This window comes from Vicia villosa, unplaced genomic scaffold (assembly GCF_029867415.1).
Source record: "Vicia villosa cultivar HV-30 ecotype Madison, WI unplaced genomic scaffold, Vvil1.0 ctg.001123F_1_1_3, whole genome shotgun sequence".
Taxonomy (NCBI): Eukaryota; Viridiplantae; Streptophyta; class Magnoliopsida; order Fabales; family Fabaceae; genus Vicia; species Vicia villosa.
The window spans coordinates 7,616-32,414 of record NW_026705491.1 but is presented as its reverse complement, the minus strand read 5'-3'; the positions used below and the strand labels follow the sequence as shown (position 1 = coordinate 32,414).

The 24,799-nt window shown below is 34.8% G+C and overlaps 1 protein-coding gene and 1 pseudogene across 1 annotated transcript; both read right to left on the bottom strand.

Annotated features, from left to right (window-relative positions):
- Positions 1–179: 179 nt before the first annotated feature.
- Positions 180–7,417, bottom strand: LOC131633422 (cell division control protein 2 homolog 1-like). Its single transcript, XM_058904136.1, has 7 exons — positions 7,380–7,417; positions 6,295–6,415; positions 5,374–5,547; positions 4,354–4,517; positions 1,879–1,966; positions 1,741–1,794; positions 180–989 (listed from the first exon to the last, which is right to left on the bottom strand). The coding sequence occupies exons 1-7, from the start codon at positions 7,400–7,402 to the stop codon at positions 900–902; spliced, it is 714 nt and encodes a 237-aa protein (XP_058760119.1). The 5' UTR covers positions 7,403–7,417; the 3' UTR covers positions 180–899.
- A 32-nt stretch (positions 7,418–7,449) lies between these two features.
- On the bottom strand, positions 7,450–9,258 carry LOC131633426 (pentatricopeptide repeat-containing protein At2g22410, mitochondrial-like; annotated as a pseudogene).
- Positions 9,259–24,799: the final 15,541 nt, after the last annotated feature.

Sequence of the window (24,799 nt, the reverse complement as noted above, 5' to 3'; positions counted from 1 at the left end):
TGTACCCAACACATTGAGATTAATTGTCACCAATTTAAACATAGAATGATTACTCTACCGTTCGTATCTTCCTCTTTGCATATTGTTGATTTGTCACGAAGACACATTCTATTAAATAATATTATTATTATTATATTATAATGTAATATTATATATTAGTAAAGATGGTTTAGTCTTTTAAATTTTATACTCTATTGTAATCCTTATTATTCCTACTTTTGTTATTCTAATAAAAACCCTAGAATCTCTGCTCTTTTGTTAACACAACCTAGATTTCCAATTCCTTTTAGGATTACAGCTGCTAGAGATTGTTGGTATATTTTCAAAAATGAGAAACACAAGTTAAGAAGTTATTTTGATAAGGGATTACAAAGTGTTAGTCCATCTCATATTTGTTGGACTTTTGTCCAAAATTTGATGTGTATTTCATTGATAAAGATTTGAAGTAGCATAGAAAAATTACTAATTTGTGTCCATGGGAAGACAAGTTTATGAGCCAGTGATATGAGAAGGGTGGACTTATAAACCTGCTTCTATATTGCAAATATGATTTTGAAATTTACTATCCCAGAGAAGATGATAATTATGCATTGGAAAAAGTTTACATCTTGCAATCTATAGATTGTGCATGAAGAATGATCATAAATCCAGCAAACTGAACAGTTACCTGTATATTGGTATTCAGAGTTCAACAAAAAAAAAAAAAGGTCATATGCCAAATACTATTATCATATCACACTGAATTGAATCTGAAATATTTTAGGACAAAAAATTAAAATCTGACAGTATCCCAAGTTGTTGAAGAAAATAACAAAAATAGCACACCCATTTCTTGCAAAATCAAAATTCATAAATTCTGCACATATTGCTATAAACACCTTTACCATTAAGATGTGGAATTAGGGTACAAATTTAATGTCTTTGAAGTATTCATGTTCCACTGCGCTCCTGGCGGTGATTCTTTTGCTGGGGTCCAAACAAAGCATGCTCTGAAATACAATAGATAAACATATACAATACAGTCAGCACCATAGGAAAATAATAGAAATGGCTGACAAACTGACAAATACTTCAGTATCTAAAATCTAAAATGCATACAATTCATGCAAAATGAGAAGGGATAAAAACTGATAGAGGATTAATAACCAAAGAATATTCCTTTTATTTTTCCTCTGCTTTCAACGAGTTGAACATTACTAAAAGAATGATGAGAAACACTCACATTAAAACATTCTAACACAAGTGTTTTGTGCAAATGAAAATATAAATAAAATTCACATGTTTACAACCAAAAAAAGAAACAAGAAAATTTAATGGCTGTAAATCTGGAGCGCTGCCCCTGTTATTTTTATTCAGTATGTCATTCATTATGATTCAGACACTTAATATAAGAATGCCTTCTTAATGAAATTCCCCGTAAATGATAATCTTTAACCTCATGAAGTACCGTGTTTTCTAAGCTAGGATCAGAAGCAGAAAGGATGACTACCATCTAATTTTTATCTTTAGATTTTTGCTTCTAAATAAATTTCTCTGGTTTTGTTAATTTTTCAACAAAATAAAAAAGTGCTGTCTCATGATTAAAAACAAAATAAACTAGTTTTTGTTTTATCCCAATAACACAGACTAAGACTGATGGAGCCTAAGAGACTGAAGTTGGTGGAAAATGAAATATAAACTTATTACACTAATTTTTAATAATGGCAAGAAAAAGAATGTTGCAACACATATTGCACTTACAGAAATAAGATCAAGACCAGCTGGCTCAAGATTTGGAACCACGGCCGCTAGGTCCTGCAAAGTATGAGATAAGGTTGAATTGTTATAGTAATAAAGATTACATCAATTCAGATGAAGAACAAACAGCCATTTGCTTACCTTAGCTGGCCACCTGGGAAATGTTGATTTAAAATCAGGCAATGAAGTTACTCCTGGCCATGTACCTTCGTTTGGGGTGCCCAAGATTCTTCATATAAAGAACAATACGTAAATATATAACAACTATATGCAAATTTGATTATTTATTATATACATCCCTGTTAGAAAGTAAGGAATGTTTTCTTATGGTCCCATTTTTCAAATCTATTTAACAGATGTTTATGTCAACTAGAATTTGTAAATTCATGGCATGCTACAGAAATTGTTAGATTAAAAAATCACCATTAAGAACTCCTTTGCTATCCATTTCAGCCAGTAAACAAGAGATGCTAAACTAAAAAGAAAGGAAAATAGCAAGAGGAAGGAAATGCTATCTCAGAATTCAAATCTCACTGAAAAATACTGCCCTCACAGCCATAACATCCTGAAACCAAAAAAAAAAAGGTCTTGCTTTTTTTATTACTTCAGCAAAAGAAATTTTTGAAAGAACTCATTATAAAGTTTAAAAGAATTGATGGCTTTCCACAAGTTCAAATGCAATAATCATAATGATAACAGACGAAGTTGTTCATATTTTTTTCTTTTTTCTAAAAACTAATCATGTTTATCATTTGAAATAAGATGCTTGCACATCTAAAAGTCCAGTTACAATCAAGGCAGATGTTCATATTTCGTTTATTTTTCTTTTCTATTTTTTAAAGCTTCATCTTTATCATTTGAAACAAGATGCATGCACATCTGAAAGTCCAGTTACAATCAAGACAAAGTTGTTCATATTTCATTTCCTTTTATTTAAAGCTAATCATGTTTATCATTTTAAACAAGATGCTTGCACATCTCAAAGTCCAGCCATAGTCACTATGAAAAGAAACAAAAACTTAAACAAAAACAAAGCTAACCAATTTTGTAGTTAAATGTAGACTATAATGATTGATTGCAAAGGATGGCAAGAATTGTTGAAGAAACAACTAGGAATGAAAGCTCAGCTTGAAGATTTCAAGAGCCAATCACAATTTTAGTTTGTGCAGTAGCCAGGCCAGGACTGCAATTTATACTAAAACTCTAGCACAATAGTTAGATTCTAAAGGGGACGAACATCCACCATCCACCTCAGTAACTGCTACAAAAACCTTTTCCCACTGAGGTCAACTACATTGATCACACAATAAAACATTTATATTTTTTCATTTTCTCATATTGTAAATCACATCCTACAATAAACCATTTATATTTTTTCATCATCTGCCTTGTCAAACTCAAGAGTTCATATAAACTCGTGAAATCTTTATAGACTTTACTTTAGTTTACTTAAGTTTACTTAATACAAAAATAATTAATTGAGCATCATAAATTAGTTAATATTAACCTATGTGCATAGAAAATGTTAATTATTCTAACTTATTAATAAATTAAACCTTAAATATTTTGCGAGCGACCACTACTTAAATTGTACTAAGACGGTCATAGCTCCAACAAAAGCTTGTCCTAGAGACCAGACCAGACCAAACAAACAGAAAACACACACATGGTATAGGTGCACACTTTATGTTTCAACACACAAAAAGAGCAAAAGAAGTTTAAAATCAAGTGACAGATGGACAAATCACTAGGCTCAAAATTGCTAAAAAGTGAAGAGTGGCGGGACTGGGTTCCCCTTCCCCCCTCTGTGACTGAATTCAGCTCGGGTTGATTTCTACAATAGTGAGAATAATGTTGTGTTCCTGCTTAATGATGCTTCAATCAATAAACACCTCTAGTAAATATTTGGGGACAGTTTTTACACTTCATTTTTCTGCCATCTACATAAATGGAAATACCATGCCTCCACCCCCGCATCATTTGTATATCTAGGAACATTCTTGAGCATTTTGGAACTTTTGCCCGCACAGGGATAGCAGAAGTAGCAGTTGTAGCAGAGCTGCCACCAGTAACAGCTGCACCCCCACTAGCATAGCCCCACGTGAAGATATTTTAAAGGCGGCAAGATAGAGAAGAACTATCTAAGACTAAGACTATAGCTGTTGTGGAACTCTTAGCTAAAGATAACTAACTCAATAGTTAGCATAAATATTCCACCAAGGTCATCAGTAACAGTAACCATGCTTTCTCCTAGCTTCAAAATAATTCAAATATGGAAGGGGTGGAGTTCTAAGGTTTAGAGAAAGAATACATAAGGGGAATTAAACAGATAGAGAAACAAGAATGAGGCAAACCAGCCTATTTACACAACAATTCAATTACGTATGAGACTACATTCAAAGGGCCTTGGCCATGAAATGATATAAACATGAGAAAACACAAATCTGTGTGTAGATTTAATAGTAAGTTTATTACCAAATAGAACTCAGTTTCTACAGTCGAATGCTTTATAAATATTAAAAAATATCACTTTTAAAATCAAAAGATGCATTATCAGATGATTGTTAATTAAATGATCTACGAAGAGTATAAACCTATGGAAATAAAGATATTCACCTGAATATTTTAAACAATTCGTCAATCTCTGAATCCCCGGGGAATAGAGATAGTCGGTTTGACATCTCTGCAAATATACATCCCACTGACCAAACATCGACTGGAGTTGAATAATGACGAGATCCAAGCAATATTTCTGGAGCTCGGTACCACAGTGTAACTACCTACAAACAATCATCAATGACAGTGAAATAATATTAAAAATGTTTACCATATTTAAAAACACCTTTTCGCAAGACTTTGCATGTACTCCTAATCTGCTCTTAGTTAATTTAATTGTTTCTATTCAAAATGATAATACATATATAGGTTAACCAAAGTTTGGAGAAGGGGAGGCTTCCCCATGCCAAGGTTGAGACTTCTTAGAAAACTTAGTGAGGGCTTACAGTTGTACATACTCATGACGCTGGCAATAAAGGATCATGGCAGCCCCCATTCTCATGGTACCCATGGCACAACTCGTGGAAATGGAAGAGAAACCAAGGGGGGAACACATAAAAAGAGAGATGGATTCAACTGATGATATTAAACCAACACAAGAAAGTTTAGAAGTTGAAACCCCTTTTCCACTCGAGTCTTTCCTCATCCATCTCCAAAGCGACAACATCCCATCTCTAGAGACTTCCATTCTTTCTATTCTAACCTCTTTTTGTCCTCTAATTTTTTACCTTTCATTTTCTCTTATTTTACATTTGAGTCCACCCATTTTTCTATTCTTTTTTTCCTTTTTCTGATTCCGTCCCTTTCTCTACCCTAATTATCGCTTCCTTTGTGATTCTTGTTTCTTTGTGTTCTCTTATTCTGCCCTCTTGTTTTCATGTGCTCATTGTTTATCTCTGCCATTTTCTTCTCTTATACACTGTCCTCTCAGTTCAAGCAGTGATACTCTTTTGGTCATCTGACTCCTCTCAAATAATAGCAAGAGGAGGGCCATATTTTTCATTCATGTTTACACTCCTTTTTTTAGTTTGTTGATACTTGAATGAACGACTGGAAACAAATATAAGGAAGCACACAAACCTCATGTGTAAATGTTCTGACAGGAATGCCAAATGCCCTGGCCAATCCAAAATCTGCAAGCTTTAGAGAATTAGTACGGCGATCTATCAACAAATTCTGTGGTTTCAAGTCTCGGTGAAGAACTCTATGTGAATGACAGTAAGCAATTCCACAGAGCATTTGATAAAGGAACATCTGCAAACAGATCATTAAAGAAATCCAAATTAACGGGCCAAGTTCACAAAAATTAGCAGCTCTACTTTTTAATCATATTGTATATCAATTATGAATGTGACGAGGATATACTTAAACAAGAAGTTAAAATACAAACAATGGGAGGTAAAAGCACATGCATGACTAGATACACTTGGATAGTACATTAATCTAATGAGGAAGTTGAGCAAGCAATATGAAAGAGAACCGTAACCAAAGAAATAAGCAAGGGCTGCATCTGATTTGAGCACATTATCTAAATAGCCATAAGCCATGTTATATCAACTTGAACAAACACAGCGGAGCTCTATTTTATGATCTACATGAAATAGTATTTAAACAACATGATTTATAAACACAAGGCAGATCCAACCAAAATGCTATTGGTCAAACATAATCAAATCATCTTATAACCAAGAAACTGTAACCTACGAAACTCTGCAACAAGTCATGAAACTCACAAGAAATGTATTATAATGATATGTATATATCTGCAATTTGACAAGCTAAAATGTTTGTTGCCAACCATAAGCTTAGAAGCATTCATCAATCACTCTTTGTTTAAATTTGATTTGTGGAAGGACAAGACATAGGATAGAAAAACCATAAAATTAATGCCAAATCAGATTCTTGACCACTATTTTAGTATTAACTTGAGCTATAAAAGCATGAGTGGCATTTTAAAAGAAATAGAGAGGGAGAGATAAGAAAATCACAGAAGCCACCCACTTTTACTTGTCGAGGATCTTTTATGAACTCGGGAGATGAATCCATATGCTTCTTCAGATCTAAGTCCAGATACTCGAAAACCAGATACAATCGCTTCTCACTGTGCACTACATCCTGTAACCTGTCATCCACACAAACAACCACCAAACATATCTTGAGAAGGAAATGGCTACAGATTCAGAATAAGATTTAACAAAGCATCATAATTGAAAGAAAATAATTCATTGAAAAAAAATTACACAGCGCCACAAAAGTATGCTTCCGGAAAGCTTTTACCACACGTAAAGCAGTACTCATCTCTCATAGTACAATTAAATATAGGAATTTAGTAAGTTCAAAAGTAAGACTCGATAATGAAATTGTTCATACAATTGAAAATGCATCCTACAATCACCCCAATTACATGAACAATAAAGAGTATAAAGACATAAACAATACTTGAGTACTTAAGAAAGCTTTACCAATTGCTCGACCAGTTTGCCAAACACAAACATCCAATGAATGGAATCAAACTATCAAAAACAGGTTATAACTAAAATTAACACAGGCACTCAGAAAAGGATCAGTTGCCAATATCAAAAATCAACACAGGCACTCAGAAAATAAATACATAACAAACAAAACTAACCACACAATGGCAATAGCATTTTCAAGTCCTAGAAAAACGTACAGATTATAACTAAAATTTCAAACAGATCATGAAAACTACGAGAAACAATCCTCAAGACCTTATGAAGAACCATATCAAGCCACCTCCAGTCATTCATTGTAATGAAGCGCAGACACCGGAAACACGACACCATCAACACCGGTAATAATTTCAAATAGTGAATAAATTAAATGTAATCACAAATATCCGTGTCAGTTTCAAAGGCGTCGGTGCTACAGACGACTAAAATGAAAAGCTTCAATACTATTCCAGATCCAACTTAACACTAATTAACAAAAACACCAATTAACAAAAAAAAAACATCTCTAACCTTCCGATTCACTACATATACACAACAATTCTACTCTCTACATCATAAAATTAACTTCACATAGAAATAAACACTAAACAGAAAGAGAGTTATATTATATTATACCTAACAATTTTCCTATGCTGCATTTCTTTAAGAAGCGGAATCTCACGAATAGCAGTACTCGGAACTCCTTTTACATAACGTTCAATTTAGTTTTCTCTTGAGCTTCAACAAATCACGTATCCTGAGAACGGTTTAAAACATTTAGTTCTATGGAACTGCTACCTGATGGTTTATGTACATTACTCTCCTCCATCAGACCTCTCATTCTAATAACATCTTCCCACCTATTGGATCCTGCGTAAGTATTAGAGGATAGTATATAGTTGCCACTATTTGAAGGATCCAGTTTTAGAAGCTTGTTTGCGGCAATCTCAGCTAAGGATAGATTTCCATGAACTTGAGAGGCACTCAGCAATATCCGCCATACTACAACATCTGGTTCCACAGGCATCCGCTTTATGAACTCATATGCCCTTTCTAGATCGCCAGAGCGACTCAAAAGATCCACAATACAGCCATAGTGTTTCATTTCCGGTGTTAATCCATAAACTTTTTCCATACTCTCAAAATATTCCAACCCCTTATCTACCACTCCAGCATGAGCACAGGCCAGCAAAACTCCAACAAAGGTTCCGTGAGTAGGCCTAACACCTTCCTGCAACATAAGTGAAAATAAATTAAGTGCGGAATCTGCATAACCATTAACAGCAAGGCCTGCAATCACTGATGTCCATGATACAGAGTCCTTCTTCCCCATCTCTTCAAACGCCGCCAATGCTTTCTCAACCGCTCCACACTTGCAATACATATCAATCAAAGCATTTCCAACATAAATATCAGTCTTCACATCATGTTTCCTGATATAGTCATGAACAGCCTCTCCAACATCAAGTGATCCGATATGAGCACACACAGAGAGCACACTGGCAACCGTTATTTTATCCGGCTTCACCTTAGTATCCATCATTTCTTTGAAAAGCCTCACTGCCTTTGCAAACTGACCTGCTTGAGAGTAACCGGTGATCATAGAAGTCCACGAGATCACATCCCTCTGTGGCATACCATCAAACAGTTCCCTTGCAGCAACCAAGTTTCTTGCTTTCCCATAACCCATGATCATAGCATTCCAAGAAACCATATTCCTATCATGCATTCGATCAAATACTCGCCGGGCCAGATCAACCATACCACGCCGTCCATACATATCAATCAATGTATTTCCCAAATAAACATCAACCTCCACCTTATTTTCCTCAATGTACTCAGCCACAGCGTCAGCAACACTCCACTCACCCAAAACAGAACAAGCCAAAACAACTCTTACCATTGTCACAGCATCACCCTTCACACCAGCCATCCTCATTGCTTCAAAAACATCCAAAACCTCACTATACCTCTTACACCGACCATACCCACATATCAAAGAATTCCAAGAAACCAAATCTCGTTCAGACATTTCATCAAACACCTTACGCGCAAAACCCAATTCACCAAATCCTGCATACCCATGAATCAAAGCGTTGGAAACAAAGAGAACAGAGTCAAACCCAAGTTTCAAAACACGAGCATGAACCATTCTGGTGCAGGAAACATTAGGAATACGAGCACATGCCTTGAGGAGAAAAGGGTATGTGATATTGTTACCAATTAGGCCTTGGCTATACATGAGGTTGTAAGTGCGAATGGCTTCAATGGGGTTGTCGGTTTGGGACCAACCACGAATCATGAGATTCCAATGGGATAAAGTGGGTTTTTGAATTTGGTGGAAGAAGTCTTTGGCTTTGAGGATATTATTGGGAGAAAGGGCGTAAGATTTGAGAAGGTTGAAAATGGAGGAAGGGTCTTTATGAAGAAGCTCTTTTATCATGTTTGAAATTGAGTGAAGAAATTGAAGATCTGAGAAGAAATTGAAGCTCTTGGCCACGTCACCCAATATTAAGTTTTACGCTATTCTCTTTTCCATCAAATCAATTTTGCACTTCAGGAAAATCAAATAAAAAGAGATAAAACAATTAAAACTGAAGCGCTTGGAACGAAAATCAAAGTGACTGACGGCGACTAAGAGGGGAGGGATGCTGAATTCACGATGGTGGTGATTCCGCGTGAGAGAGCTTTGATTTCGAAGGTGATGAACCTTGGGGATGTTTTCAGCGGCGGCGACAACCTTCTCGGACGGGGTTTTCGCAGTGGTTGTATGTAACGGCGAAGGTATAGGTCCGATGTATGTTGGTTTTTGATTTCAGTTGGCGTATATGTGGTGTCTTCACGGATGTTTCAATTACAAAATGTGAACTTCTCCGCCAGCGCAAAGGATGTTTCAAGGATTCAGCAGATCAGAGAGTGCATTCGTACCATGTAAGTGATTATAAATTTCCTCTTTTCTACTTGGAAGGGAATGCTAATTGTTTCCTTCATACACTTACAACATTTATATGTCCATAGGTATGAAGTGTTTGAAAACTTGTGGCTAAAGTATTTGAAATTTTGTTTTACCTATGTGTTATCAGAGAAAAGTCCAAACTAAGATATCCAAGCCAATAGGCAAAGGAAACTACTAATGAGACATGATCGTCAAACATATTTGGACGAAGCTGCTTTACGGGAAACAGAAATTTTGCAAGAACTTGATAGGTATTAGCTCCTTGCTAAAGGATTTTTCTGCCTGTTTCGAGTTGTATTTATTTTTTGTATTGTCAAACTGAGCATTGTCCAATAAATAATTAGGGAGAGAGTGGCTGAAATGGAGAAAGAGATGGAAAGACAAAAGTTATTAGAAATAGAACGTCCTAAAACCAGGGAACTGCGTTACAATCTTGATATGGAGAAAGAGAAACAAGTACAGGTAATCACACTTAAAACAGGAGTTTATTCTCAATCGTGTTATAATTCTATTGATTTCAAAAACCTAACTAAACTACTAATTTAGTTCTAGGTGTTGCACTACTAACTAGTACAAGCTTGGCTCATTGAGACTTGCTAAACTTGTTCAAATGCTAGTATGGTACCAGTCAAACTGCAGTTCCATGCATAATTGAACCAAGGAGTTCCTGGTAAAAATTTGTGGCAATTGATCATTGAAGTTACAAAACATATTCACAATTTCTAAGCTTGAATAACTGCTTTTTAAATTGCTTCAGAGAGTTTATTATAAATTTATAATCAGTAATAACAAACAATCTCCTTCGGAGAGACAAGATAGATGCATTTTTCATAGATCCGGTGTCATTTGAAAAGAGTGAAAGATTTCTGAATCACTCAAAGAGTTCCTTAGCATGATCGAATATATAAAACGTGATTTTCAATTTTCTATAGGAATCTAGGGAAATGGGAAAAAATTCAAATAAAATTTTAATTATTAACTGCAAATGTGCAGTCCCAAAAGTGGATGTTTTTTAGAATAGAAGATACTTTCCAACAATTTTAATAGAGAATAGAATGATCGACTTAAAAATGAGTGCTGCCATTGCTTGACCAAAAATGCTGAAGTAAAACAAAGCTAGATGATACTACTTTAAGCCACATAGAAGATAATTTGTATCAATATCTCAACAGCACGTAGAAGTGGGCGCCTGATGTGCAATAAACCGAGTGGGTTGCTCTATATATAAATTCCCACAAATTATAATGAGAGGGATTTGTTGATGTCAAGTTAATGAAGAGACCAGTGACATGTAGTAATGATAGTGACAGAGATAATTTTTCTGTTATTATGATAGAGCAGCCTGTGCTCTTAAATAGAATACAATGTATTTAGAAAAGGAAATTCCTAATAAATACTCATCACTGCCCTGTTTCAATTCTATAACTAAGGGCCAGTAATTTCTATAAATACATACACATTATTCAGCTAATCAAATCCTATTTATGAGAGTTTAATCCTATTTAAATATAAAATATACAACTAATTAACACTTTGTACAGCTGGTTCTGACACTCCCCCTCAAGTTGGAGAGTGGATATTACCCATTCCCAACTTGCTGATAATAGATTGAAATGTAGAGCCACTTAATCCTTTTGTAAGAACATCTGCCAGCTGATTTCCAGTTGATACAAATGGTATACATATTGTCCCACTATCCAATTTTTCCTTGATGAAATGTCTGTCTACTTCGACATGCTTCGTTCTATCATGTTGCACTGGATTATGTGCAATGTTTATTGCTGACTTGTTGTCACAATATAGTTTCATGGGTCCATTCCATTCAATCTTTAGGTCATGTAGAATTATTTTCAGCCATAGGAGTTCACAAATACCTAAAGCCATAGCCCGAAATTCTGCTTCTGCACTTGACCTCGCAACAACGTTTTGTTTTTTTGCTCCTCCAAGTCACCAAGTTTCCTCCAAGAAAAGTACAATATCCGGATGTGGATCTTCTGTCATCTACTGATCCAGCATAATCAGCATCTGTATAAGCTTCCAAAGTAATTCCTTCACCCTTTGTAAATAGAATTCCTTTTCCAGGAGTGCCCTTCAAGTATTGCAAAATTCGATAAACAGCTCTAAGATGATTTTCTTTGGGATTATGCATGAATTGACTCACCACTCCCACTGCATAAGCTATGTCTGGCCTAGTGTGAGATAAATATATTAACTTTCCAACCAACTTTTGATAGGATTCTCTATCCACACTTGCATCGTCAACAAATTCACTAAGTCTGTGATTTTGTTCAATTGGAGTTTCTACTGGTTTGCATCCCAATTTACCAGTTTCAGATAATAAATCCAGCACATATTTCTGTTGAGAAATGAAAATACCATGACGAGAGTGTGCCACTTCAAGGCCCAAAAAATATTTTAATCTGCCTAACTCTTTTACTTCAAACTCTTTCAGCAAACACACTTTTAGGCTATCCATTTCTGCTTGATGATTTCCTATTACAATTATATCATCCACATAAACAATTAGTGCAGTAACTCCCCCTAAGGCTGAATGCTTAGTAAACAAAGTGTGATCTCCCTGACTTTGTTTAAATCCCATATCTTTCATCACAGTAGTAAACCTGCCAAACCAGGCCCTAGGGGACTGTTTCAGTCCATAAAGGGCCTTCTTTAGCTTACAAACTTTGCCTTTCTCAAAGCTGAACCCAGGTGGGACCTCCATGTAAATTTCTTCTTCAAGGTTCCCATGTAGGAAAGCATTCTTGACATCGAATTGCTGCAAATTCCATCCATAATTAGCTGCTAGAGATAACAAAATTCTGACAGTGCTCATTTTTGCGACGGGAGAGAAAGTATCATGATAGTCAATCCCATACGTTTGTGTGTACCCCTTAGCTACTAGTCTTGCTTTATACCTTTCAAGTGTTCCATCAGACTTGTATTTAAGGGTGAATACCCATTTACAGCCAACAAGTTTTTTGTCATTAGGAAGCTCTACTAACTTCCAAGTTCCATTTTTCTCTATTGCATCCATTTCGACTTTCATAGCTTCTCTCCACTCTTTGATATCTAGTGCTTCAGTAACATTTTTTGGGATAGTGGTACTGTTTAAATGAGCAAGAAAACTTCTATGATTGTTGGACAAATTATCATAGGATATAAAGTGAGACAATGGATACCTTGGCCTTTTTGTGCATTCTCTAACATCCTTCCTTATTGCAATTGGAAGATCTCTAGCATCCATGGACATATTCTGCTCCTCTAAAACAGTCCCATCAACTTCAGTTTCAGGGGGCACAATTTGCTCCTCTAAAACAGTCTCATCAATTATAGTTTCAGGATTTGGGTCAGATTCTGGAACTTGCACAGGTTGGATAATAGGTGCTGCCCTTCTTGTGTAAACTATTAGTGGACGAGTAGCATTAGGAGTCTGTAATGAAGTGGGCATAAAAGAAAGGTCTTGGAACAAATCATCCTTATCTTCAATATATTCCTTCTCCCCCTGAAGATAAGGTTTGGAAAAAAAGGATTCGGTTTCGACAAAAGTGACATCAATAGACACAAAGTTCTTTTTTGTTGTAGGTTGATAACACTTGTAACCCTTTTGGGTAGGGGAGTAACCAAGAAATATGCATTTAATAGCTCGAGGATCAAGTTTTCCTCGATGTGGAGAATGAACATGGACAAATGACACACATCCAAAGATCCTAGGAACTAGGTTGTTTGAAGTTTTGAAATTTGGGTAGAATTTGGAGAGGAGCTGAATGGGGCTGTTATTCTGAAGAATTTGAGAGGGTAAGCGGTTAATCAAGTAGGCTGCAGTAAGAGCAGCCTCCCCCCAATATTGTTTTGGAACATTTGTGTGTATTAAAGATGCTCGGGTAACATTGAGAATATGCCCAATTTTTCTTTCAGCCACCCCATTTTGTTGTGGGGTGTGGACACATGATGATTCATGAATAATACCATTTTCAGTGAAAAAGGAAGACAATGTTTGATTAAAATAATCTTTGGCATTATCAGAACGAAACCGTTTGATGGTAGTCTCAAATTGGGTTCTTATCATTTGAAAAAACAATTTAAATATTTGAGTGACTTCACTTTTTTGTTTTAAGAGATACATCCATGACACTCTAGTACAATCATCAATAAAAATGACAAACCAACGGGCCCCAGATATATTTGGGATATTGGATGGCCCCCAAACATCACTATGGATTAAGGAAAAAGGAGTAGACATTCTTTTATTATTATTAGGAAAGCTAACACGTTTGTGTTTAGCAAGTTCACAATCATCACAATGAAAACTTTCTAAGTTTATACCTTGAAACAAGGTGGGAAACATATTTTTGAGAGTGCTAAATGAAGGATGACCAAACCGGAAGTGACGCAACCAGATTTCTTTATTAAGGGAAGGAACAGATTCTGACAACATAGACAATGGAAGTTGACTCTTAATGCTACTTGTCCCACGCGCTTCCATAAGAAGGTAGAGCCCATTGTCCTCTCTAGCAAGTCCAATCATATTCCCCGTTTCCTGATCCTGAAATTTGCAAAGTGTAGGAGTGAATGTTACTAAGCATTGTAAATCTGTTGTAAGTTTGTGAATAGATAACAATTTGGCAGATAATTTGGGCACATGCAAGACATCTCTCAAAATTAAATTTTGACTTAGTGGAATATCTCCCTTCCCAGCAACAGTAATAAAAGTGCCATCTGCAGTGACAATCTTTTTATTACTTGGACACGGTGTGTAAGAGATAAACTCAGTAGAGGAATGGGTCATGTGATTCGTAGCCCCAGAATCAACAATCCATGTCTTTTTTTCTGTAGATTGTATAACACTAAGAGCATAAGGATGAGAACTACCTGATAATGCCATGGAAGAACTACCTGTATTTGTGGGTTTGCCTAAAGAGTCTAGTAATTCCCTTAGTTTTGTAATTTCTTCTGGATTGAAGTCTGCAGTAGGTTTGGAATGACTTCCCTCAACAACACTTGATTGGACCAAGTGAGCATGTGCTGGTCCTCCTCGTTGAATGCCTTTGGTGTTCCAATTTCGATTCTGATTTGGCGGTTTTCCATGACGTTTCCAGCATCTGTCTTCTGTGTGTCTCGGCTTCTTGCAGAATGTACACCATAGAGAATCCTTGCTATCCCCTCTTTCAATCTCCATTTTGGGGGCTCCTCCGATTTGACCGTTCTTCCATTGGTCGATGTTCTTCTCTCGACTTTCTGCTACTAAGGCTGAACTTTGAGTTGATTGAGGCTCCATCATCACTCCTCTTCGCGATTCTTCTGTTCGAAAGGCAGCCATGGTTTCATTTAGTGAGGGTAACTCTTTTCCGAGTACTTGAATCCTTATTGGATCAAACTCGTTGTTCAGACCTGTTAAGAACTTATAGATTCTATCCTTCTCCTTATAATTTTTTAGTAAAGTAGCATCTGCTGTGCATTTTGCTTCAAAATGTTCATAGTGATCCAACTCCAACCATAGGTTTTGTAGAGTTTGTGCATACTCACTAATGGACCGATCTCCTTGTTTGGTAGTCGCAATCTTCATCTTAATTTCGTAAATTTGTGCAGCATCACCAACCTTTGAATAATTTTCTTTACAACTGTCCCACACCTCTTTGGCGGTCTTCATGAATATGCACGCATCACTAATCTCGGGTACCATGGAATTCCATAGCCATGACATTACAACAGCATCTTCTTCATCCCATGCAGCAAACTTTTTGTCTGTAGCTACTGGAGTATCCTTTCCAGTAAGATGATTCAATTTGCCCTTTCCCTTTAAAAAGGTTTGGACAAAATGAGACCATTTGAGGTAGTTTTTACCATTGAGACGAAGGCTAGGTTGAACATTCTGCAGTTCAACAGAGCCAGTGTTTGGGGCAGGGGTATTAACTGGTTCAGACATTCTGAATTTTGTTGGGAAAACAGCAATATAGACTGTAAAATAAAATCGGCAATGCAGGCCGCACAGCGGAAACAATGGCAATGCAGGCCACAATTTTTTAACAGGCTCCTATGGATTTTGGAGCTCTGATGCCATGACAGAGATAATTTTTCTGTTATTATGATAGAGCAGCCTGTGCTCTTAAATAGAATACAATGTATTTAGAAAAGGAAATTCCTAATAAATACTCATCACTGCCCTGTTTCAATTCTATAACTAAGGGCCAGTAATTTCTATAAATACATACACATTATTCAGCTAATCAAATCCTATTTATGAGAGTTTAATCCTATTTAAATATAAAATATACAACTAATTAACACTTTGTACAGCTGGTTCTGACAGATAGCAACAATAATTTGTATGGTAGGTGTTTGATGAATTAATTTAGTTAATATGATTGTGTAATTGATGTGTTAGTAGTAGTTGGTTTATGTTTGTTTCAAGGGAAATTTGAAACTGATGGCTTGATTTAACGTTTGCATTAGAGGACATATGGAATGTGAACATTGCTGAAGAGATGAAAGATTCCCCTACATTCTCAGGTGATCCCTTATTCATGTGATATTTCTCTCAAATATCATCTCTCCTGTATTTTCTGTTAACTTCTTTTCCCTCTTTGTTGAAATGTGTATGTAGATGGTGTTTGTTGAAATGTGTCTATAGATGAAGTGCCAAAAGAAGGATTGTGAATACAAGATGGACTTGTTAGAATTGAAGTTCTGCTATTGATAAGGGAAAGAGTAAGTTCTCAAAGTAAATTCACTATATATTAGTTGCTTGTTTTTTTGTATATCAGTTGCTTGCTTCATTCATAGTGTTGGGACAGTATTAGAAATCCAACTTTATTTTTTAGCAACACTGTTTTGAACAACACTCCTTTCAACAAACTTTGTGTATTCATTGATTTAGTTATGTATGAGACTGTTGTTTTATGGGACTGTTTGTATCTGCGTTGTGGACACAAACACAGGCACGAAAACTAGATAGACACGAACACATGACGAATTAGTATTTGAATTTTGGCTGAGAGAGATATTTACATTTAAATATCCATAGAAATATATAAACACTCAATAATTTCAGTATTTGATAGTAGCTATAGTTCCTCATGGTTAATTGTTGTTAGTTTTGTTAACGTTTTATTTGTTTTGTTCAATTATTATGTTAATTTTGAGTGTTTGTAATTACAAAATCAGTTAGAGATTGTGTGGATTCATTTGTTAATTTCTATCGCCGAAGTGGGGAGGATAACCTGAGCTTTTAATGGTTTTTCATGTTTTGAAGTGAGTTTTAATTAATTAACTTTCTTGTTACAGTATTTTCTAGATTCAATTGACATTTGATTGGTACATCTAAAGTTTAAATTTTGATGAGTGTGAATTGTTGAATTTATGTTTTTCCATTTGCTTTGTATCTAATATTGTGTTTCATATGTTACCATTTACCAGGACTCTAGTATGTGTTCATTTGAGATGTAAGCTCGCTTGGTGAAGAATATAATATATAAATGATGAGGAAATTTCTATCAATGTGCTATTTCATTTGCATGGTCATTAGGAACTTTTAGAGACCTTATGACCAAAATTGTCTAAAAAAATAATACACATTTAGTGTAGTACATAACTTGGTTTCTTTGTCAATTGGTGATTTCTTAATTTAGTTTTTTTTCCCAACTATAATCTGATCTGTAGAGGTTAAATGAAAATTAAATGAAAATAATTCTTCTCATTTGTGGGAGGTTATTAAAAATAATAATAATTTGGGAAATTTTATGAAAATAATTATTCTCATTTAATTAGAATTGATTGGGCGATTTTTATTGTACCACAATCTTAAGAAGTTTGGTAGCTAATAAATTCTTCACTACTTGATAGTATTTTTAAAATTAAAAAATTTTGAAATCTTTTTTTAAGTAATGCCACTTTTAAGCTTCCACTACTTCATTCTAGTATTTTATTTTTAAATTAATAAACAAAATATTAATATTCAATATTAAACTAAATAATATTTTTAAAATGAACCAAATAAATGATATCATAACTGAATAACCATTTTTAATTAATTGAAATTAATATGGATTTAGATCAATATAGACTATAATTAAGGGGCTTAATAGATATGCACTGACAATGTAACATAGTTTTACACTGTCATCTATTAAAAAAACCATCAATTTGTCATGTCATTAAAAATTTTTTAAATTAAAGAGCGATTTATTTGGAAACATAATTGTGATTGGTTCACAGTGTAAAATTATTTTACACTATTATTGCATCACCCCTTTTCTCTATAAGGGTTTAACGGATATAGACCGACAATATAACATAGTTTTACACTTTCATCCAATAAAAAACCATCAATCTCTCGTGTCATTACATTTTTTTATAAATAAAACAGTGATTTAATTGGATGCATGATTGTGATTGATTGTCAGTTTAAAACTACTTTACATAAAATTGTTTTATACTATCATCTAATAAAAAACCATCAAATTGCCATGTCATTAAAAAAAAATTAAAATAAAATAGTGATTTAATTGGATACATGATTGTGATTGATTGTCAGTGTAAAACTATTTTACACTGTCATGCATCACCCCTTTTCTCTAGTAATGGTTTAATGGATATGCACAGACAGTGTAACATAGTTTTACACTTTCATCCAATAAAAAACCATCAATCTATCATGTCATTAAATTTTTTTAAAAATAAAAGAGTGATTTAATTGGATTCATGATTGTGATTGATTGTCAGTTTAAAACTACTTTACACTGTCATTGAATCACCCCTTTTCTCTAATAAGGGTTTAATGGATATGTAATGACAGTGTAAAATTGTTTTACAATATCATCCAATAAAAAACCATCAAATTGTCGTGTCATTAAATTTTCTTAAAAATAAAATAGTCATTTAATTGGATACATGATTGTGATTGGTTGTCAATGTAAAACTATTTTACACTGTCAGTGCATCACCCTTATTGTCTAATAAGGGTTTAATAGATATGCACAGACAGTGCATCACCCCTATTGTCTAATAAGGGTTTAATGGATATGCACAGACAGTGTAACATAGTTTTACACTTTCATCCAATAAAAAAAACCATCAATTTGCCATGTCATTAATTTTTTTATAAATAAAAGAGTGATTTAATTGGATTCATGATTGTGATTGATTGTTAGTTTAAAACTACTTTACACTGTCAGTGCATCACCCAGTTTCTCTATTAAGGGTTTAATGGATATGCACTAACAGGGTAACATAGTTTTACACTATTATCCAATAAAAAACCATCAATCTGCCATGTCATTAAAGTTTTTATAAAGTAAATGAGTGATTTAATTGGATACATGATTGTGATTGATTGTCAGTGTAAAACTATTTTACATTGTCACTGCATCACTCCTTTTCTCTAGTAAGGGTTTAATGGATATGCAGTAATAGTGTAAAATAGTTTTACACTGTCAGTACATCACCCCTTTTCTGCCATAGCCCTAAAGAATTGTCACTATACCACCCTAGATGTAATTACACCTCTAAACCACCCTCATACATTCATGTGGTAGAACTTATCCAGTACCATTTACTGCTGCCACATGACACTTGATCCTGTCCAAAACCCTGTTTTCCAACTGACATGGACCCTGCATTAGCCCAACTACTATCAGAGTCCAACTTCATATATTATAACCACAACTTTTATAAGGTTATACAATAAGAGTACTAAAACTGTCCTTTTGGATCGAAATCCGGGTGAGGCTTTTGTATCAGCCTGTCAACTTTTATAGAATTGCTCATTGTTTAATCCTAAGAAATCTGTCTTGCTTAGAAGAAATATAACTCATTCAAATATTTAGATACAAACCTATTTTTAGGAATAACAGGTTGATAACCATTTGTTTATTTTGTAGTTTTATTTAATTTAGACATTGATTCTCGTAGAAGATAATAGTTTGGTGATACATGATTTTAGTTTATTCTCTAGCTAGTGTGGTAGATAGCTTGGTTTTATAATAGGACATTTGGAAATAACCCTAAACCCATGATCCCCAATTATGGTTTCGTCTTGACGCTGTTTATTTGCAGTGTATATATGGAACCATCTCCAATGATCTACTCAACATCATTCTCTAACACGGTTCCACTGCTGAAATTGATTGTTCGACATCTTTTACGACAACAAAAATTCTAGGACTCTATTTAGACAAGAGTTTTAGCGAAGTCATATGGAACAATTCTTTGATGCATCCTCCTACTGTCAACATCTCAAAACTCTCTCGTCTCTAACCAACGCGCAACAGGCTAATGTTTGTGCTATTGTATCTAATGAACAATTGATTCTTCAACTTATTTCAGAGGTAACAAATGCATATAATATGTAGGATCCTAAATTCGTCACGGGAACATTAATAATCATGGAGGCCAGAGCATTGGCTGCGGCCTTCGCGGAAGAGGAAGAGGTTATGGACGTGATGAGAGTCATTCCCCATATCAACAGTGACCTTTGTCATTCTACCCGCATACGCAATGGCCCTATGTATATTATATTGAACCAAATTCTAACTCATGTGTTCACACAGAACAGAGTTCACGCATATAAATCTTATGCAGTTTTACACACAAAAACACAAACACATGGTATGCATTATAAACATAGTGCTAGAAGGAAAACCTCGGGAACAAAGCAAAACACTCCAGATATAAAGAGTAGGCTATTGACTTTGTTTGCTGGGGAATATGGTCCCAATGCTGCTGGTGCTTTTACCGTTTCAACAACTTTCTTAACTATTATTCCTACAATCAATCAAAGCCAACAAACACAAAACGATAAGCACTGTTATACATTTTTTATTTAAAAAAAACTGCAACTTTTTAAGGTTTAATGGAAGAAGCGTTGAAGAGAAAGTGGTGATTCTTACTGGCATCAGAAGAACCACAAAGGGCGATTCGATACAGAAGAGGTGTGGCGGAAGGATGTGTCGTCGGTAAATGCGAGATAATCTTTTCTTTTCTGATACTCAATAAAATCGGTTGCAGAGAAATTTAAAGAAGACGAAGAAGAAAGCCAGGTCGGCGGTTACAGGGGAGTATGCTTGAAATAACGAAAATGAATAATACTAAAAGAAAGAAAGTGATGTTGTTGGGGGATATTACAATTTCATAAATTTAATAGTATAATACTTATTAATATAATAATTATTTATAATAAAATTAATATAAATTAAGTGGACCAATCAGAACATTACATGTCACGTGGGTACTAGTACCCCATAAAATTTTATGGGTACCAGAGTGTTGACCATTTTTCTATCTGTTTTTTCTCTTTTTTGGTTTTTTTTTATTTTTTATTCTACTGAACAAAGTCAGTTATTACTTATTACCGCCATTGAATGTGATTTTTTGGGGGCGAAACTCGTGATGATGCTTTAATGACCAATCAAAGACTAGGGTAAGAACAATCCAACGGTTGTAGTTCGTTTGGTTCTAGCGATATTCTTTTAAGTAAAAGTTTTATTATTGGTTCTAGTTCAGTCTTCTAGGTGTTGAGTTTGTGGGTAGGTTTCGCATTGAATTCAACCAACTACAAAATAATTTCTGATTTAATGTAATTCTTATGCTCCGCCAGCATCAACATCTCCGTGATTCACTGTTTACCGATGTCTTTTGATCGAGTCTAGTCGTCACTAGTCTCTGTGATCTCTTCCCTCGTACGGAAAACTTTTCAGGTTCAACCCCCGTGTTGTGAATCCTTTACCTTCCAACCTTCGAACAATTTCAAAGCCCAGTTCTCGCCCTGGCAAATCAAGTCAAAGCCCTGGTTCCCGTCCTGGCAAACATTCTAAAATCCAGTTCACGTCCTGGTAATCATTCTAAAATCCAGTTCACGTCCTGGTAATCATTTTCAAAATCCAGTTCCCGTCCTGGTAATCATTTTCCAAATCCAGTTCCCGTCCTGGTAGTCATCTTTCCAAGTCCAGTTCCCGTCCTGGTAATCATTCTTCAAAGCCCAATTCTCGCCTTGGCAAACCTTTTTTCAAAGCCCAATTCTCGCATTGGCAAACTTTCTTTCAAAGCCCAATTCTCGCCTTGGCAAACTTTTCTTTCAAAGTCCAATTCTCGCCTTGGCAAACACTTTTCAAAGTCCAGTCCTCGCCCTGGCAAATAACTTCTTTCATTTTCAGTCCTCGTCTGATATCCTAGGTGAAGTCAGTTCCCGCCTGACAACCACCATTTATCCCTAATTTCTTACTATAAAACCAATTCCCAATCCCCAGCAAGTCATTATTCTCTTTCCCTATTCAACCATAACATCCATAAATCATTCCACCAAAAAAACAAAATTTCTCTTTCCCCAGCAGACATCAAAACAAAAAAATAAAGATAACACTTACACCATCTTCTCTTTAGGACAAATTTCTGGTACTTTGATATTTAATCTTCTTCTACCTCGAATGTTCGAAAGGCTGACGCCAATCTCACCTTCAGGTTTAAGACGATTAAATAGGGGTAGGTGTCTGTGGACCGTCCTTTCGGGCCATACCCCTCCCGTGGGTGGGATACGTGAACTGACTCTTTTTTGTCGATCGGACGCTTTCGCGTCTCTTTTGAAAAAAAGTTTACAGAGTCGCCACCGACCTTTTATTTTATCCAATGAAGGAAAGGTTTATAAAAGAAACAGAAAAAAGACCTTTGAGAGGTTCTGGGTAAGGGGGTAGGTTATACAAAGGGAAGGTGTTAGCACCCTTTGTATCCATGGTTATCCATGGGCTCTTTAGTTTGCTTAGCTCATTTGCTTTACTTTTCAATTGATTCGGAATGCTTTACCTGTGTTTTTGAAATACCTTTGCAAATAGAATTTGTAATGATCCTTGTGCGGATATATACAAATGCTTGTTTATCTTTCGAAAGATGTTTTGAAAAGATCGTTAATTTTGTAATGATCCGTGTTTGGATGTATACAAAATATTGTCTTTTGGAAAATTCGTTTTAAAAAAACAACAGTGTATGAGAATTTTGTTTGTTTTGATTTTGAGCAAGCAAACTAGGAGGTCTACCCTGAGTTAGGAGGTCTTTATCCTTGTTCCCTTTAAAAATCTATCCATTCGTCGGATATAAACAAAAGGTTCGATTTTGTACTCGAAACAGTAGAAATGTAACTTTGATTTTGAAAAGAGTGAAAAGGGGTTACCCTAGGAGGTGCAAATGTGATTGTGATTGAATTCAGATATTTATCTTTGAAGTTAGTGATCTGACGGTTCAGTTTTATCTTTGACATACACGCAGTTTATATGGGTGCTGGAAATTAAAATGCGGAAATGTAAAGTGCAGAAAGTAAATCTACGCTATTACATCGATTGTGCGGGAAATGTAAACTAGCCTATTTACATGAATTTGACATCCTATACATTTATCTAGGAATTTTAAATTGCAAGAAATAAAAGGCATATTTTTGTATTTTTGTGATTTATTTTAAATATAATTAATGCATTATTAATTAATTTAAAATAAAGAAAAGATGGAAATATGATTAAACCTAGCAAATAAGTTTAAAAATATGTACAAAATGTTTGTTAATTGATTTTAGAACAAAACTAATTTTTTTGGAATTTTTGAAATTTGTTTTTGGATTTTTTAAGTTAATTAAAACATAATTATGCAAATAATTACACAAATAATTAAAACTTGATGATAAAATTATCCTAAATATGTACAAAATTAGTTTATGATATATAAACAATATTTAACACAAAGAACAATTTTTTTTATGATTTTTTGATTGGTTAGAACAATTAAAAAGCAAATATATAAATATATACTAATTAATTATGTAAAATATTGAAATTATGAAGAAAAATAAAATATTTTTATTTCAGAAAATAATATATATTTTTAGAAGCATAAAATATTTTTTGTGGGATTTTTTGAATTTTAAAACTATTTTTAATTAATTTAACAAAGAAATTAAAATAAAATAGAAAATAAAATAAAAATAGAAAGGATACTGATTCAGTGTGGTGAGGAGCTGAGGCTCCATGGTGTGCATGCGTGTCTGATGCGTTGGATTAAAGGTTGAAGTGATCCAAGGGCTCAGATCTTGAGGTTGCATCATAATAACATGGTAATCAGTGCGTGTGATTAATGGAACTTTCAAAGTCCACTCTGGGACCCACGCTGGCTGACCAGCGAATGAGAAGCGTGGGATGAGCCACGCATGCATGCAGAAAAGTCAAGGCTGGGCTGACGAACCACGCTGGGACGCGTGGTCGTCTTCAACCTCCAGAAGTCTGGTTTTTGGACTCAAATAGCGGGGGTTTTTAACCTCCCCTATTTTTAACGATAAAAATGCAGCTTTTGGTAACTTCACAACCTGCAAAAAACAAACGTTAAGAATGAATGAAAGTGACCCAGATCCCCTAATTAGGATGCCCTGAGTCCAAATATAGCATTAGTTTTGTGGTTTGAGGTCTGTAGCTAGGGATTCGAAGATATCAAAGTTTGAACACTTATATGCATTTGTCAATGGCATGAGGTGATTCTCACGTGGAAGCTCACATGTTAAAGCCCAGATCACTCCTATAGGACCTCATGAACACATTAGGATGGTTAGTTTACATGGAAATTGATTATATCTAAGAAAACGAAAATCAATTGCATATGTACATGAAGAGCTCTATGCACATGATACGACTCTCATGGGACTGTATTAGGAGTTCAATCTTACTCTATGTTGCTTGAGAAGATGATTGGAAATGATTGTTTGTATTAATATTGCTTGGAATATAGAATTTGAAAATTACAAAGTATATGGAAATTTTGAGAATTTTTGTGAGATTTCTTGCTATACTCTTGCTCTCTTTTTCGTGTCTCCCTCTGTTGCTGAAGTATGCTACTCCTTTTATAGCCAAAAGGCTGCTTGGAAGTGAAGCAATAAGCTATAGTTGTCTTTGTTGAAAGTTTGGTTCTTTAATATTAAAAAACTTTGAATTTTTGACCAAGCCTTGACTCCATTCAATGCTCTTGTCTTGGGCATCAATCTTCTGCAGAAAATTGAAGATTTTGGAGGTGAGTCATACTTGGAGACCAAGTCACCAATTATCCATGCAATTTTCTTTTGATTTTAATCTTAAAATAAGAT